General features: G+C 35.7%; 1 protein-coding gene across 1 annotated transcript in view; it reads left to right on the top strand.

Annotated features, from left to right (window-relative positions):
* LOC108528443 (zinc finger protein 107-like) overlaps nt 1-13558 on the top strand; it is a gene marked incomplete at its 3' end in the record, with an annotated part of 39972 nt that extends 26414 nt beyond the window's left edge. Inside the window, exon 5 of the mRNA XM_017870237.1 lies at nt 11402-13558. Within this exon, the coding sequence (XP_017725726.1) occupies nt 11402-13558 (2157 nt within the window). The remainder of the gene's footprint in view (nt 1-11401) is intronic.
* Nucleotides 13559-13570: the final 12 nt, after the last annotated feature.

The following is a 13570-nucleotide window of genomic DNA, read 5'->3' as shown; positions in this document are numbered from 1 at the left end:
TTTTTTTTTTTTTTTTTTTTTTTTTTTTTTTTAACTAATTCTTTTGCCACATACTTTCAGTGCTATGATAAAAGCATTGACAATGGGCACAATATAGTTTTGCACTGGTGTCTGTGAATTTGAAAGAGCAAAACCCTCTTTATAAACTAATTTTAGGAGGTAAAGATCTTCTTTTGTTGAGCCCCCAAGTGATGGGATGCCCTCTGGGTTTGTAGTGGAGAGGGGTTGTAGCTTAGTCACAAGGATGCTGGGTCTGCATTAGGGTCCACCTTTATTAGCTTGTTACTAGAAGCTTGGGTGGTTTTAATTCCCATTTTAGTTTTGGATAGGCTGAATGTCCTTCAGGACATTTGCTCTGTAGGGCAGATATTAGGGCATGTTTTTGCAGTTGGGTCTGCATATGGTGGGCCTCATATCAGGATGTGGATGAGTATGGCTTTCACTGAATACCAGCGAGGATTTTTCCAGGTCACTGTGCGGGTTTTTGGTTTGTTTTTTGAGATGGAGTTTTGCTTTTGTTGCCCAGGCTGCAGTGGCATGATCTCGGCTTACTGCTACTTCCGCCTCCCAGGTTCAAGCGATTCTCGTGCTTCAGTCTCCCAAGTAGCTGGGATTACAGGCCCCTGCCACCATGCCTGGCTAATTTTGTATTTGTAGTAGAGACGGAGTTTTACCATGTTGGTCTGGCTGGTCTCGAACTCCTGACCTTAGGTGATCCACCCGTCTCTGCCTCCCAAAGTGCTGGAATTATAGGCGTGAGCCACCACGCCCAGCCACTGTGTGGGTTTTTATGTCTACAGGCAGAACTGACCGTGAACTGTGGATCAGGGAGCTGGAACTGAGTCATTGAACTGTTTCAGGGACCACAGTAAAGGCCAAGGTCTGCAGGCCTGCCTGCATGGCTACAAATGGGTGTTCTCCTCCAGGCCTCTGGAAAGACAAGACCTCTCGCAGACTGTGACTAGGAGAAATTTGAGGTGATGACAGAGTAAGCTCAGAATTCTTAGTCGGACCAAGTTGGGAGGGCCGTTTCCTGGTCTGTAGCCAAGTACAGGGGTCTTGTAGTTTGCCTCCTGAATGAGGGCCCGCCTTCTGAAAAGGAACACTTCTCAATCTTTGGCTCTAGCAGTTTCATAACTCCCTCCCTGCATCTCGGAGCTCTCTTAAAGGCACTTATTTTTTATTTATTTATTTATTTTCTATTTTTTTGTTCTTTTTTTTGTTTGTTTGTTTGCTTTAAGGCACTTATTTTTTAGATGGGTTCTTGCTTTATAACCGAGGCTGGTCTTTAAATTCTGGTCTGAAGCAATTCTTCAACCTGAATATACCATGTAGCTGTCATCACAGGTGTGATACATGATGCCTGGTTCTCTCATAAACACATTGTTTTTTTTGGTCAGAGATAGCTGATAAATGTTTTTGCTGTTGGGGTATAAGAAAATAGGGCACCTTTTATTTTTCCATCTTACTGATGTTACTCTCTGTATATATTTTGTTTTTTATTTCCTACTTTAAATTTGTCTGTAACTTTAGATTCAGACATTTAGGGCAATATACTAGAATTTACAAGTTATGCCTAAAGTAAATTAGATAATTAGTAGGCATTCCATATTTACTAAAATAGTTACTTACAAATTTGAGCTGTTGGTATAAACAAATTATAGGATTTTCACCCACTTTCTTCAGCCTATATCTAAGTAATAACATAATTTATTCTCAAATACTTCTTTTATATATTAGAGACTCTAACCATATTCTGTGCGTGCACACACACACATACTTACACATATAAATATATATTACATACACAAATATATACATACACATACTTATTTTCTCTTTAGCAGTGTAAGGGTATTCTTTGCTTCTAAAGTCAGGTTAGAGAAGTTTTATTTTGTGTAAGAATAGCATATATTTTAAATATCAGAAATATCTCCACTTCTTTTTACATGCTCATTTATTAAAGTTTTCTCATTAGCATTTTCTATTTATGATTATACTACATTTTCTCTGAACTTTTACTGCCACACAACATGTGCCATTGATTCAAAATACCTGTCTTCCATGAGTACACAGTTAAATATTGCAGTTATCTAGACAAATTCTTTCTTAATGGTACATCAATGTTGCAAAAAAGATTTCATGAATAAACATTTCTCTTATTGTTTTGTAGTTCCATATTAGTGTGGTTTTTCAGTGTAGGTTTTTTAACATCAGATTATTGGTGTTTTGTTTTACTTACGTAATTTTAGACAATTTGCAATTCTGTTTGTACACTTTTAAGTCAATGTGGGGTTTAAAAAATAAATTAGCCATATGTCTATTACAATCAGATTATATATGTGTGTGTTTTATCTATAAATATGACCCAAATTTTGGTTATGGCTTATCTTGTTTATATTCTTTCTTAGCTGATTTTAAATGGTGGTTTTGTCTAAGTAGTCATGGAAATCATCTTTTTTCACTGTGTGTTTAATGATGAATTTATATTTCCTTTGTGTGAGAGAAACACTTTTGTGATTTGAGGCAATTTTTGAAAAGATTTATAATCCTATATTTTTTCAGTTTTTCTTAAAATATTGTTGTAAAAACCCATTATATAAAATATACAGTTTTAAATCTATTGAAGTGTCATTGTTTTGAGACAGGATCTTACTCTGTCACCCACGCTAGAGTGCAGTGGCATGGCTGGCTTACTGCAGCCTCAGCTTCCTGGGCTCAAGTGATTCTTCCACCTCAGTTTCCTGAGTAGCTGGGACTACAGACATACTATGGGACCACCATGTCTGGATAATATTTTGATTATTTGTTGGAACAGGGCCTCACTAAGTTGTCCATGCTGGTCTCAAACTTCTGGCCCAGTAATCCTCCCACCTTGGTCTCATGAGCCCCTGCAGTTCACTGATATTTTTAAATTTCATAAGACTTGGTATGACTCCTAACAGAATACACCAGATACAAATAAGAATATTGTACATTCTGGGCCGGATGTGGTGGCTCAGGCCTGTAATCCCAGCACTTTGGGAGGCCGAGGCAGGCGGATCATGAGGTCAGGAGATCGAGACCATCCTGGCTAACATGGTGAAACCCCGTCTCTACTAAAAATGCCAAAATTAGCCAGGCATCGTGGTGGGCGCCTGTAGTCCCAGCTACTCGGGAGGCTGAGGCAGGAGAATGGAGTGAAGCCGGGAGGTGGAGCTTGCAGTGAGCCAAGATCGCGCCACTGCACTCCAGCATGGGCGACAGAGTGAGACTCTGTCTCAAAAAAAAAAAAAAATTGTACATTCTCTTGCTTTTGACTGAAAACTTTTGTATATGTCTGTTAAGCTTAGTTGGTCTGTAATATGGTTTGCATGTCCATGTTCTGCAAACCTCATGCTGCAATGTACTCTTCAATGTTGGATATAAAACCTAGTGGGAAGTGTTTTGGCTATGGGGCCAAATTCCTCATGAATGGCTTGGCATCATCCTCTTGGTAATCAAAAAGTTTATACTCTTAATTCAAATGAGAGCTGGTTAATTAAAAGAAACTAGCTCCTTCACCTCATACTTCCTCTGTCTATGACCATATGATATGTTCAGTTACTCTTTGCCTTCCACCATGATCGTAAGCTTCCTGAGATCCTCACCAGAAGGAGATGCTGTCATGCACTTCTTGTACAGGTGCAGTCTGTCAAACTAAGCCAAATAAACCTTTTTTTTTTTTTGAGACTGAGTCTTCCTCTGTTGCCCAGGCTGGAGTGAAATGGTGTGATCCCAGCTCACTGCAACCTCCACCTCCTGGGTTCAAGTGATTCTCCTGCCTCAGCCTCTGGAGTAGCTGGGATTATAGGTGCCTACTACCACACCTGGCTAATTTTTGTATTTTTATTAGAGACAGGGTTTTGTCATGTTGGCCAGGCTGGTCTTGAACTCCTGACCTCAGGTGATCCACCCGCCTTTGCCTCCCAAAGTGTTGGGATTACAGGCGTGAGCCACCACACCTGGCCATTTTTTCCTTTATAAATTATCCTCTCTCAGGTATTCTTCTATATGTAAAAAAATTAGTAAGTCTATAATGTTTTCTAAGTTTGCTGTTTTCTTATTGATCTTTTATCTGAACTATTTATTATTGAAAATGGGGTCTTGATGTCTACAATTATTATGTTGCTATGTATTTCTTGCTTCACTTTTGTAAATATTTTCTTTATATATTTTGAAGCCCTACTGTTATATATACATATACATATAGATAAATATCATAGTTACATGTTCCTGGTGGAATAGCTCATTATACTATTATATAATATCAATCTTTGTCTCATGCTAGTCTTCACTTAAAGCATATTATGTCTAATATAATTATGACTACCTCACCCAATTGTGGTTACTATTAGTATAGAATAAAGATATTTTCCCCATTCTGATATTTTCAACCTATTTGACTCAATGCTAATATGAGTTTCGTTTTTATTTCTTTTTGAGATGCAGTCTTGCTCTGTCACCCAGGCTGGCTCACTGCAACCTCTGCCTTCCAGGTTTGGGTGATCTCCTGCCTCAGTCTCCTGAGTAGTGCCACCATGCTTGGCTAATTTTGTTTTTTTTTTTTTTTTTTCTAGTAGAGACAGGGTTTTACCATGTTAGCCAGGCTAGTCTTTGCCTCCCAAAGTGCTGGGATTACAAGTGTTAGCCACTATGCCAGGCCTAAAATTAGTCTCTTATAGGCAGCATATTGTATGCTTTTTTCTTAAGGCATTCAGGCATTTTCTTTTTTTCTTTTTTTTTTTTTTAAATGTATTTACTTATTCACTTATATTTAAGATGGGGTTTCACTCTGTCAATCAGGCTGGCTCGTAATTTTGTAATCACAACTCACTGCAGCCTCAACCTCCCAAACTCAGATAATCCTCTTATTTCAGCTTCTCAAGTAGCTCTACTACAAGTGACTACCATCACACTCAGCTAGTTTTTTTGTATTTTTTTGTAGAGACAGGGTTTTGTTATGTTGCCTGTGTTGGTCTTGCAATCCTAGAATCAAGTGTTCAGCCCACCTTGGACTCCTAAAATACTGGGATTACATTTCTTTTTATTAAGTTGTTTAGTTAATTTATATTTAAAATGATTGTTTAAATAAATGAAGTTATTTATTTAAATAAATTGTTTAAATAAATGAAGAATAAATAAAATCAGTTTTATTGTTATTGTTTTATGTGTTTCCTTTAGATATGTTTTTTCTTGTTTTCTTCAATTTAAATTTTAATTGTGTAGTGACATGCTTTATTTTTAAAATTTTTTTCACACATTCTATAAATATTATTTTCATAATGGTCATGAAAAATGGAGATTACATAAAACATCTTAAAACAATTTTTTTTTTTTTTTTTTTGAGATGGAATCTCGCTCTGTCATACAGGCTGGAGTGCAGTGGCGTGATCTTGGCTCACTGCAACCTCTGCTTCCCAGGTTCAAGTGATTCTCCTGCCTCAGCCTCCCAAGTAGCTGGGATTACAGGCTCGCTGTAATTTTTGTACTTTTAGTAGAGACGGGGTTTCACCATCTTGGCCAGGTTAGTCTTGAACTCCTGACCTCATGATCCACCTACCTCAGCCTCCCGAAGTGCTGGGTTTACAAGCATGAGCCACTGCACCCGGCCAATATTTTTAATCTCATAACAACTTCAATTAAATACAAAAACGATACCTCTGTATTTTTCAGTTGTTATTACAAATTATTTTATATTGCGTATTTATTAACAGATTAATATTTCATTTTTCATGTGCTTTTTTTTTTGTTGAGACAAAGTTTCGCTCTTGTTCAGGCTGAAGTGCAATGGCATGATCTCAGCTCACCACAACCTCCGCCTCCCGGGTTCAAGCGATTCTCCTGCCTCAGCCTCCTGAGTAGCTGGGATTACAGGCACGTGCCACCACATCCAGCTAATTTTGTATTTTTAGTAGAGACGGGGTTTCTCCATGTTGGTCAGGCTGGTCTCGAACTCTCCTGACCTCAGGTTATTCGCCTGCCTCAGCCTCCCAAAGTGCTGGGATTATAGGTGTGAGCCACCGCACCCAGCCGACCTCTTATTTCGGAAAGGCTTTATTTGTATTTTTTCTTTGAAGTAAAATAATTTTGAATCAAGTCTTACTGGTTAAAATTTTTTATTACATCAAAATTTGGGAAGTTCTCCGCCTTTTATGTCTTCAGGTAACCTTTCTATTACTTTTTTTCCTATATTCTTCTTCCAATATTTCTTTCTTGAATATATTGACATACTTGATGGCGTTTGATAAGTTTTACATTCCATGTTGTAATTTTGTTTTGCAATTTAATATTTTTGTGTTATATATTTTAGGATATGCCACCTCACACCAGTTAATTGTATTTTGATGTTTTAGTTTATATTTTAATTGTGTATGACAATATTTAACTCTGCAGTTTAAGACAGTGTGGAGCAAAATCAACTATAAATTAGCCATATTCATTGTCTACTGCCAATATAATTATGTCTTTGTAAATATTATCCCTGTTTTTTTAATGACTTGTATTTTTCTGATACAGGTTTGTTGTGAATGGTTGTTTAACTTTGTCTAGGTGAGCAGTCATAAAAGTTCTCCTAATTTCAACATTTAGTTATATTTGAATCCATATTTTTGTGTGGGAGGAAACGTTTGGATTGAAAGATAATTTGAAAACTGTCATAACTCTATCTTTTTTAGGTATGATTATTTATTTTACTTGTCAAAACACATAACAAAATTTATAATCAAGTATTTTTAAATATTCAATTTAGTCATCTTAATTATATTGACAGTGCTATGCAACATATCCCTAGAATGTTTTTATCTTGCACAACTAAATCTCAATACGTATTAAACAACTACCAGTTTTTCCCATTTTTGTCACACTTCACAAACACCACTCTGTTTTCTGATTCTAAGAGTGTAACTGCTTTATATATATCATACAATCTCCATCTTTTTGTGGCTGGCCCATTTCATTTTACATAATGTCTTCTAGCTTTGTCTCTATAGTTAGAATATTTCCTGCTTTTTCAATCCTGGGTATTTCAAATTATATCTACTGAGTGGTTTGGTGACAGAAATTTGCATTGTTTTTACTTATGTGCTTTCAGTGACAATCCTACAATAATTATTGGTATGCAAATAGCTCTTCATATGATCATATATGTGTAAGTTTATATATGTACTGCATTCTACTTTATTAGTCAACCTTTTTTAAAACCTTTATGCTCCTACCAAATTGTTTTAATTCTGTAGCTTTGTAATGTGTTTTGAATTCAAGAACTGTAATGCCTTTAACATTGCTTTTTTTTTCTTTTTTTGGGGGGGAAAGATTCTTGGGTACTTTATTGTCTCTTGAGATTTTATATACTTTAAATGCAATGAGAAATTTTAAAAAACATTACATTAAATTAGTAGATTACTTTGAGCAGTATGGATATCTTCACAATATTAATTATTTCAACCCTTGAACAAGAGCATACTCAAAAGTGTGTGGTTTAATGTCTATGTATTTGTAAAAGTTTTCAGTATTTTTTTTTTTTTTTTTTTTTTGAGACAGAGTCTCACTCTGTCACCCAGGCTGGAGTGCAGTGGTGCGATCTTGGCTCACTGCATCCTCCACCTCCCAGGTTCAAGTGATTCTCCTGCCTCAGCCTCCCGAGTAGCTGGGACTACAGGCACCCGCCACCATGCCCAGCTATTTTTTTTTTTTTTTTTTTTTTTGTATTTTTAGTAGAGGCGGGGTTTCACCGTGTTAGCCAGGATGGTCTCAATCTTCTGACCTCGTGATCCTCCCGCCTTGGCCTCCCTTATAGTCATGAGCTACTGCACCCAGCCAGTTTTTCAGTTTTTTTCTATTATTGTTTTATATTCTCATTTCATTTTTGTCATAGAAAGTAATCCATAAAAATTCAGTTTTATAAAATTTGTTAAGACTTCTTATTTGGCCTACCAGGTGGTCTGTCAAGGAGAATGTTGTATAAGCTATTGAAAAGTGTGTACATCCTAATGTTCTTGAGAAGTATTCTCTATATTTCTGTTAAATATATCTGTTTTTTACTGCCTGAGTCCTCTCTTCCCTTATATTCTGTCTTTATTTTTATTACAGAAAGTGGGGTATTGAAATATCCTACTATAATTATGTTGCTCTCTATGTGTTTCTTTTATTCTGTTAATATTTGCTTTATGTGTTTGAAACCATAAAGTGAGATACACACACACACAACACACACTCGTATATACAAATTTGTCATAGGTTCCTGGTAAATGAATCTATTATTGTTTAATGTTTCTCTTTGGAGTTTTGACTTAAAGTACATTTTATAAAATATGACAGTTTTTTACTTAAGATGTAGCTTGTGTAATTTTTTGGACATCTTTTCTCATTTTGTTAATATTTGTGTAGAATATATACATCCATCATGCCACTTTCAGTCTTGTTTTATAATTAGGTCTCAGCTGACTCTTGTAGAAAGTCAAGTTGGATCTTGGTTTTCAAAAATTTTTAATTCCATTATTGAATGTATGTCTTTATTTATTTATTTATTTATTTGGGAAATGGAGTTTTGCTCTTGTTGCCCAGGCTAAAGTGCTGTGGTATGATCTTGGCTCACTGCAACTTCTGCCTCTGAGGTTCAAGCAATTCTCCTGTCTTAGCCTTCTGAGTAGCTGGGATTACAGGCACCTGCCACCATGCCCAGCTAAGTTTTGTATTTTCAATTGAATGGGGTTTTACCATGTTGGCCAGGCTGGTCTTGAACTCCTGACTTCAGTTGATCCACCTGCCTCAGCCTCCCAAAGTGCTGGGATTAAAGGTATGAGCCACCATGCCTGGCCAAAAGTTTGTCTCTTGATTTAATATATAGATATTTAAATAAAGTTAATTATGTGTATATTTAAATAATCTTCTGAAACAAAGACTTGCTAACGTTATTGTGTAATTTGATTCTTGTATCTTTGTCCCTTATTTTCTCTCTTTTTTCTTCCTTTGTGTCTTTTGATTTTTGTATTTATATGCTTTTATTTCTTTCTTACTTGGTTTTGTGTATCTACACAGATATATTCTTTGTGGTTCCTTGGGGATTACAGAAAACCTCTACAAGATAAAACAGTATATTATAATCTAGTAAAAAATCAACTTTATTTGCATACGAAAATTCTTATTCATTACATCTGCCCTCAACTTCGTCATTGATGTTGTTAATTATATCTTTATATGTTGTATATTCATTAGCAGGTGTTTATAATAATTTCTGTGCTTTTTATCTTTCACATTTTAGAGAATAATTAAAAATGCTTTATGCATCATTATGATAATGCTGTGAAATTCTGTTTTTGTGTATGTGCATATCTTTCCCAGAAAGTTATTTATTTATTTTTTTTAGATGGAGTCTTACTCTGTCACCAGGCTAGAGTGCAGTGGTATGATCTTGGCCCACTGCAACCTCTGTTTCCCGGGTTCAAGTGATTCTTCTGCTTCAGCCTCCTGAGTAGCTGGGATTACAGGCATGCACCATCACACCCAACTAATTTTTGTATTTTTAGTAGAGACAGGATTTCACCATGTTTGCCAGGATGGTCTCGATCTCTTGGCCTTGTGATCTGCCCTCCTCAGCCTCCCAAAGTGCTGGGATTACAGGCATGAGCCACCGTACCTGGCCAAAAGTCATGTATTTTCATGATTATGTGCCATTTTCTTGTATCATGTTATTTTCAGTGGAAGGAACTCCTTTCAGCATCTTCGATATGTAGGGCATAGGCAGCACCAAAATACATTTTCAGAATTTTGTTATTTATTTATTTATTTTGAGATGGAGTTTCACTCTTGTTGCCCATGCTAGAGTGTAGTGGTGTGACCTAGGCTCACTGCAACCTCCACCTCCTGGGTTCAAGCGATTCTTCTGTCTCTTACTTCCCAAGTAACTGGGATTACAGGAGTGCACCACCATGTCTCACTAATTATTTTTTATATTTTTAGTGCAGATGGGGTTTCACCATGTTGATCAGGCTGATCTCGAACTCCTGACCACAAGTGATCCACTCACCTTGGTCTCCCAATGTGCTGGGATTACAGACATGAGTCATCACACCCAGCCGAATTTTGTTATTTTGGAAGGTGTTTTTTTTTTATTTGGCAGGACAGTTGTTGGTATTCTCACTTGACAGCTATTGTTTTCAGCACTTTGACTGTATCACACTTCCCTTCTGGCCTGATTCACTGGCTATCTTATAAGACTATTATTATAAATGACATATCACTTTCATCTTGCAGTTCCCAAGATTCTCTTGTCTGTGACTTTTGAAATTTTGCTTATATATGTTTTATATATGTCTTTGTGTGTATTCTAGTTTGTTTGTTGTCTTTATTTTTACACTAATTTTCTTTGATATTTTGGGTTTTTTTGTATTTTACCTCCACAACTTCTGTTTTTTGCTATTTTAATATTTTGTTGGTATTCTCATTTTCTGATTTTCAATAGTTTGTATTCCTATTCACTCATGGAATATTATTCAATTTATTTTAAATTTTAAAATTAATCTGTATATTTTAGTTTTAATGGTTGCTTTCTGAAAGTTGTACAATTTTGTGGGGCTGTATTGCCCTAATATTTTTTATACATTGTAATCTTTAATTGAAATTTGTAAATTAAAAACAAGTTGTCTGTCACAATCTTTATAATGTAGCTTTGTCCTGGCATAGTCAGAAACCATTTGTCTCGAGTAGTGATTCTGAGAGTCTTTCAGACATGTTCTTAGGATGTGTCTTGTCTGAAATTTTCTAGCTTTTTTTTTTTTCAGTTAAAAGAGTTTGTTCATGTTTCTTCTTGATAGTCAGTAATCACTTGCTACAACTGTTACCTGTCTGTAGTACTGCAGTCTCTTCACTGCTGTAACATTTACCTTTGATCTCAGCAGACTCAAAATGTCATTCCAAAGTATACTACCATTTCTTTCAGCCCTCTATGTCACGGGAGACAGAAACCAATGTCTGCGAAGGCATGTAGAAGCCAGAAATGAAGATGTATATGTTTGTTATTATTTTCTTTTCTTTAAAAAAGAAAACTAGGAGTAGGCAATTTACTTCTAAAGGCAATGTGTTATATTGGGGAACAGAAAGAACTTTGTTGGTAAATAAAACAGACTTGTCTCTTCTCTGTGGCTCTTTGCATTGTGCTCACCTGGGGCACTGCACACACCAAACTCATTTATACATTTTCCACAAATGTATTTTGGTCATTATGTTTTTGTTACATTTATGTGTCTATGAAGAAATTAGAGCCTGTGGTATTTTGCTATGCAATCTTGCTTATGTAGTTTGTACAATTTTATAGATTAGATTTGTAAAGTACATTTATATGAATCTAGCAAGTGGAGTAATTTCTTATTTTGATTTCTTTCAGTAATGTCTTTTCATTTTGCCCAAGACCTTTGGCCAGAGCAGAACATAAAAGATTCTTTCCAAAAAGTGACACTGAGAAGATATGGAAGATGTGAATATGAGAATTTACAGTTAAGAAAAGGCTTTAAACATGTGGATGAGTGTACGGGGCACAAAGGAGGTCGTAATACAGTTAAACAATATTTGACAGCTACACCAAGCAAAATATTCCAATGTAATAAATATGTGAAAGTCTTTGATAAATTTTCAAATTCAAATAGATGTAAGAGAAGACATACAGGAAACAAACACTTCAAATGTAAAGAATGTGGCAAATTATTTTACATTCTTTCACAACTAACTCAGCATAGAAGAATTCATACTAGAGTGAATTCCTACAAATGTGAAGAATGTGGAAAAGCCTTTAACTGGTTCTCAGCTCTTACTAAACATAAGAGAATTCATACTGGAGAAAAACCCTACAAATGTGAAGAATGTGGCAAAGTCTTTAACCAGTCCTCACAACTTACTAGGCATAAGATAATTCATACTGAAGAGAAATCCAACAAATATGAAGAATGTGGCAAGGCCTTTAAACAGGCCTCACACCTTAGTATACATAAAATAATTAATACTGGAGAAAAACCTTACAAATATGAAGAATGTGACAAAGTCTTTAGCCAGTCCTCACACCTAACCACAAAAAAGATACTTCACACTGGCGAGAACCTCTATAAATGTGAAGAATGTGGAAAAGCTTTTAACCTATTCTCAAATCTTACTAACCATAAGAGAATACATGCTAGGGAGAAACCCTTCAAATGTAAAGAATGTGGCAGAGAGTTTAACATATCTTCAAACCTTAATAAACAGGAGAAAATTCATACTGGAGAGAAACCCGACAAATGTGAAGAATGTGACAAAGCTTTTAACCAGTCCTTAAAACTTACTGCACATAAGAAAATTCTAATGGAAGAGAAACCCTACAAATGTGAAGAATGTGGCAAAGTCTTTAACCAGTTCTCAACTCTTACTAGACATAAGATAATTCATACTGGAGAGAAACCCTACAAATGTAAAGAATGTGGCAAAGCTTTTAACCAATCTTCAAACCTTACTGAACATAAGAAAATTCATACTGCAGAGAAATCCTATAAATGTGAAGAATGTGGCAAAGCTTTTAGCCAACACTCAAACCTAATTAACCATAGGAAAATTTATACTGGAGAGAAACCACACAAATGTGAAGAATGTGGAAAAGCTTTTAATCGATCCTCAACCCTTACTAGACATAAGAAAATTCATACTGGAGAGAAACCCTACAAATGTGAAGAATGTGGCAGAGCTTTTAGCCAGTCTTCAAACCTTACTGAACATAAGAAAATTCATAGTGGAGAGAAACCCTATAAATGTGAAGAATGTGGCAAAGCTTTTAACCGATTCTCAACCCTTACTAAACATAAGAGAATTCATACTGGAGAAAAACCCTACAAATGTGAAGAATGTGGCAAAGCCTTTAACCAGTCCTCACAACTTACTAGGCATAAGATAATTCATACTGAAGAGAAATCCAACAAATATGAAGAATGTGGCAAGGCCTTTAAACAGGCCTCACACCTTAGTATACATAAAATAATTAATACTGGAGAAAAACCTTACAAATATGAAGAATGTGACAAAGTCTTTAGCCAGTCCTCACACCTAACCACAAAAAAGATACTTCACACTGGCGAGAACCTCTATAAATGTGAAGAATGTGGAAAAGCTTTTAACCTATTCTCAAATCTTACTAACCATAAGAGAATACATGCTAGGGAGAAACCCTTCAAATGTAAAGAATGTGGCAGAGAGTTTAACATATCTTCAAACCTTAATAAACAGGAGAAAATTCATACTGGAGAGAAACCCGACAAATGTGAAGAATGTGACAAAGCTTTTAACCAGTCCTTAAAACTTACTGCACATAAGAAAATTCTAATGGAAGAGAAACCCTACAAATGTGAAGAATGTGGCAAAGTCTTTAACCAGTTCTCAACTCTTACTAGACATAAGATAATTCATACTGGAGAGAAACCCTACAAATGTAAAGAATGTGGCAAAGCTTTTAACCAATCTTCAAACCTTACTGAACATAAGAAAATTCATACTGCAGAGAAATCCTATAAATGTGAAGAATGTGGCAAAGCTTTTA

Source organism: Rhinopithecus bieti, unplaced genomic scaffold (genome assembly GCF_001698545.2).
Source record: "Rhinopithecus bieti isolate Rb0 unplaced genomic scaffold, ASM169854v2 scaffold_5480, whole genome shotgun sequence".
Lineage (NCBI taxonomy): Eukaryota > Metazoa > Chordata > Mammalia > Primates > Cercopithecidae > Rhinopithecus > Rhinopithecus bieti.
The sequence above is the reverse complement of the archived record's forward strand: the minus strand, read 5'-3'. Positions and strand labels throughout refer to the sequence as shown.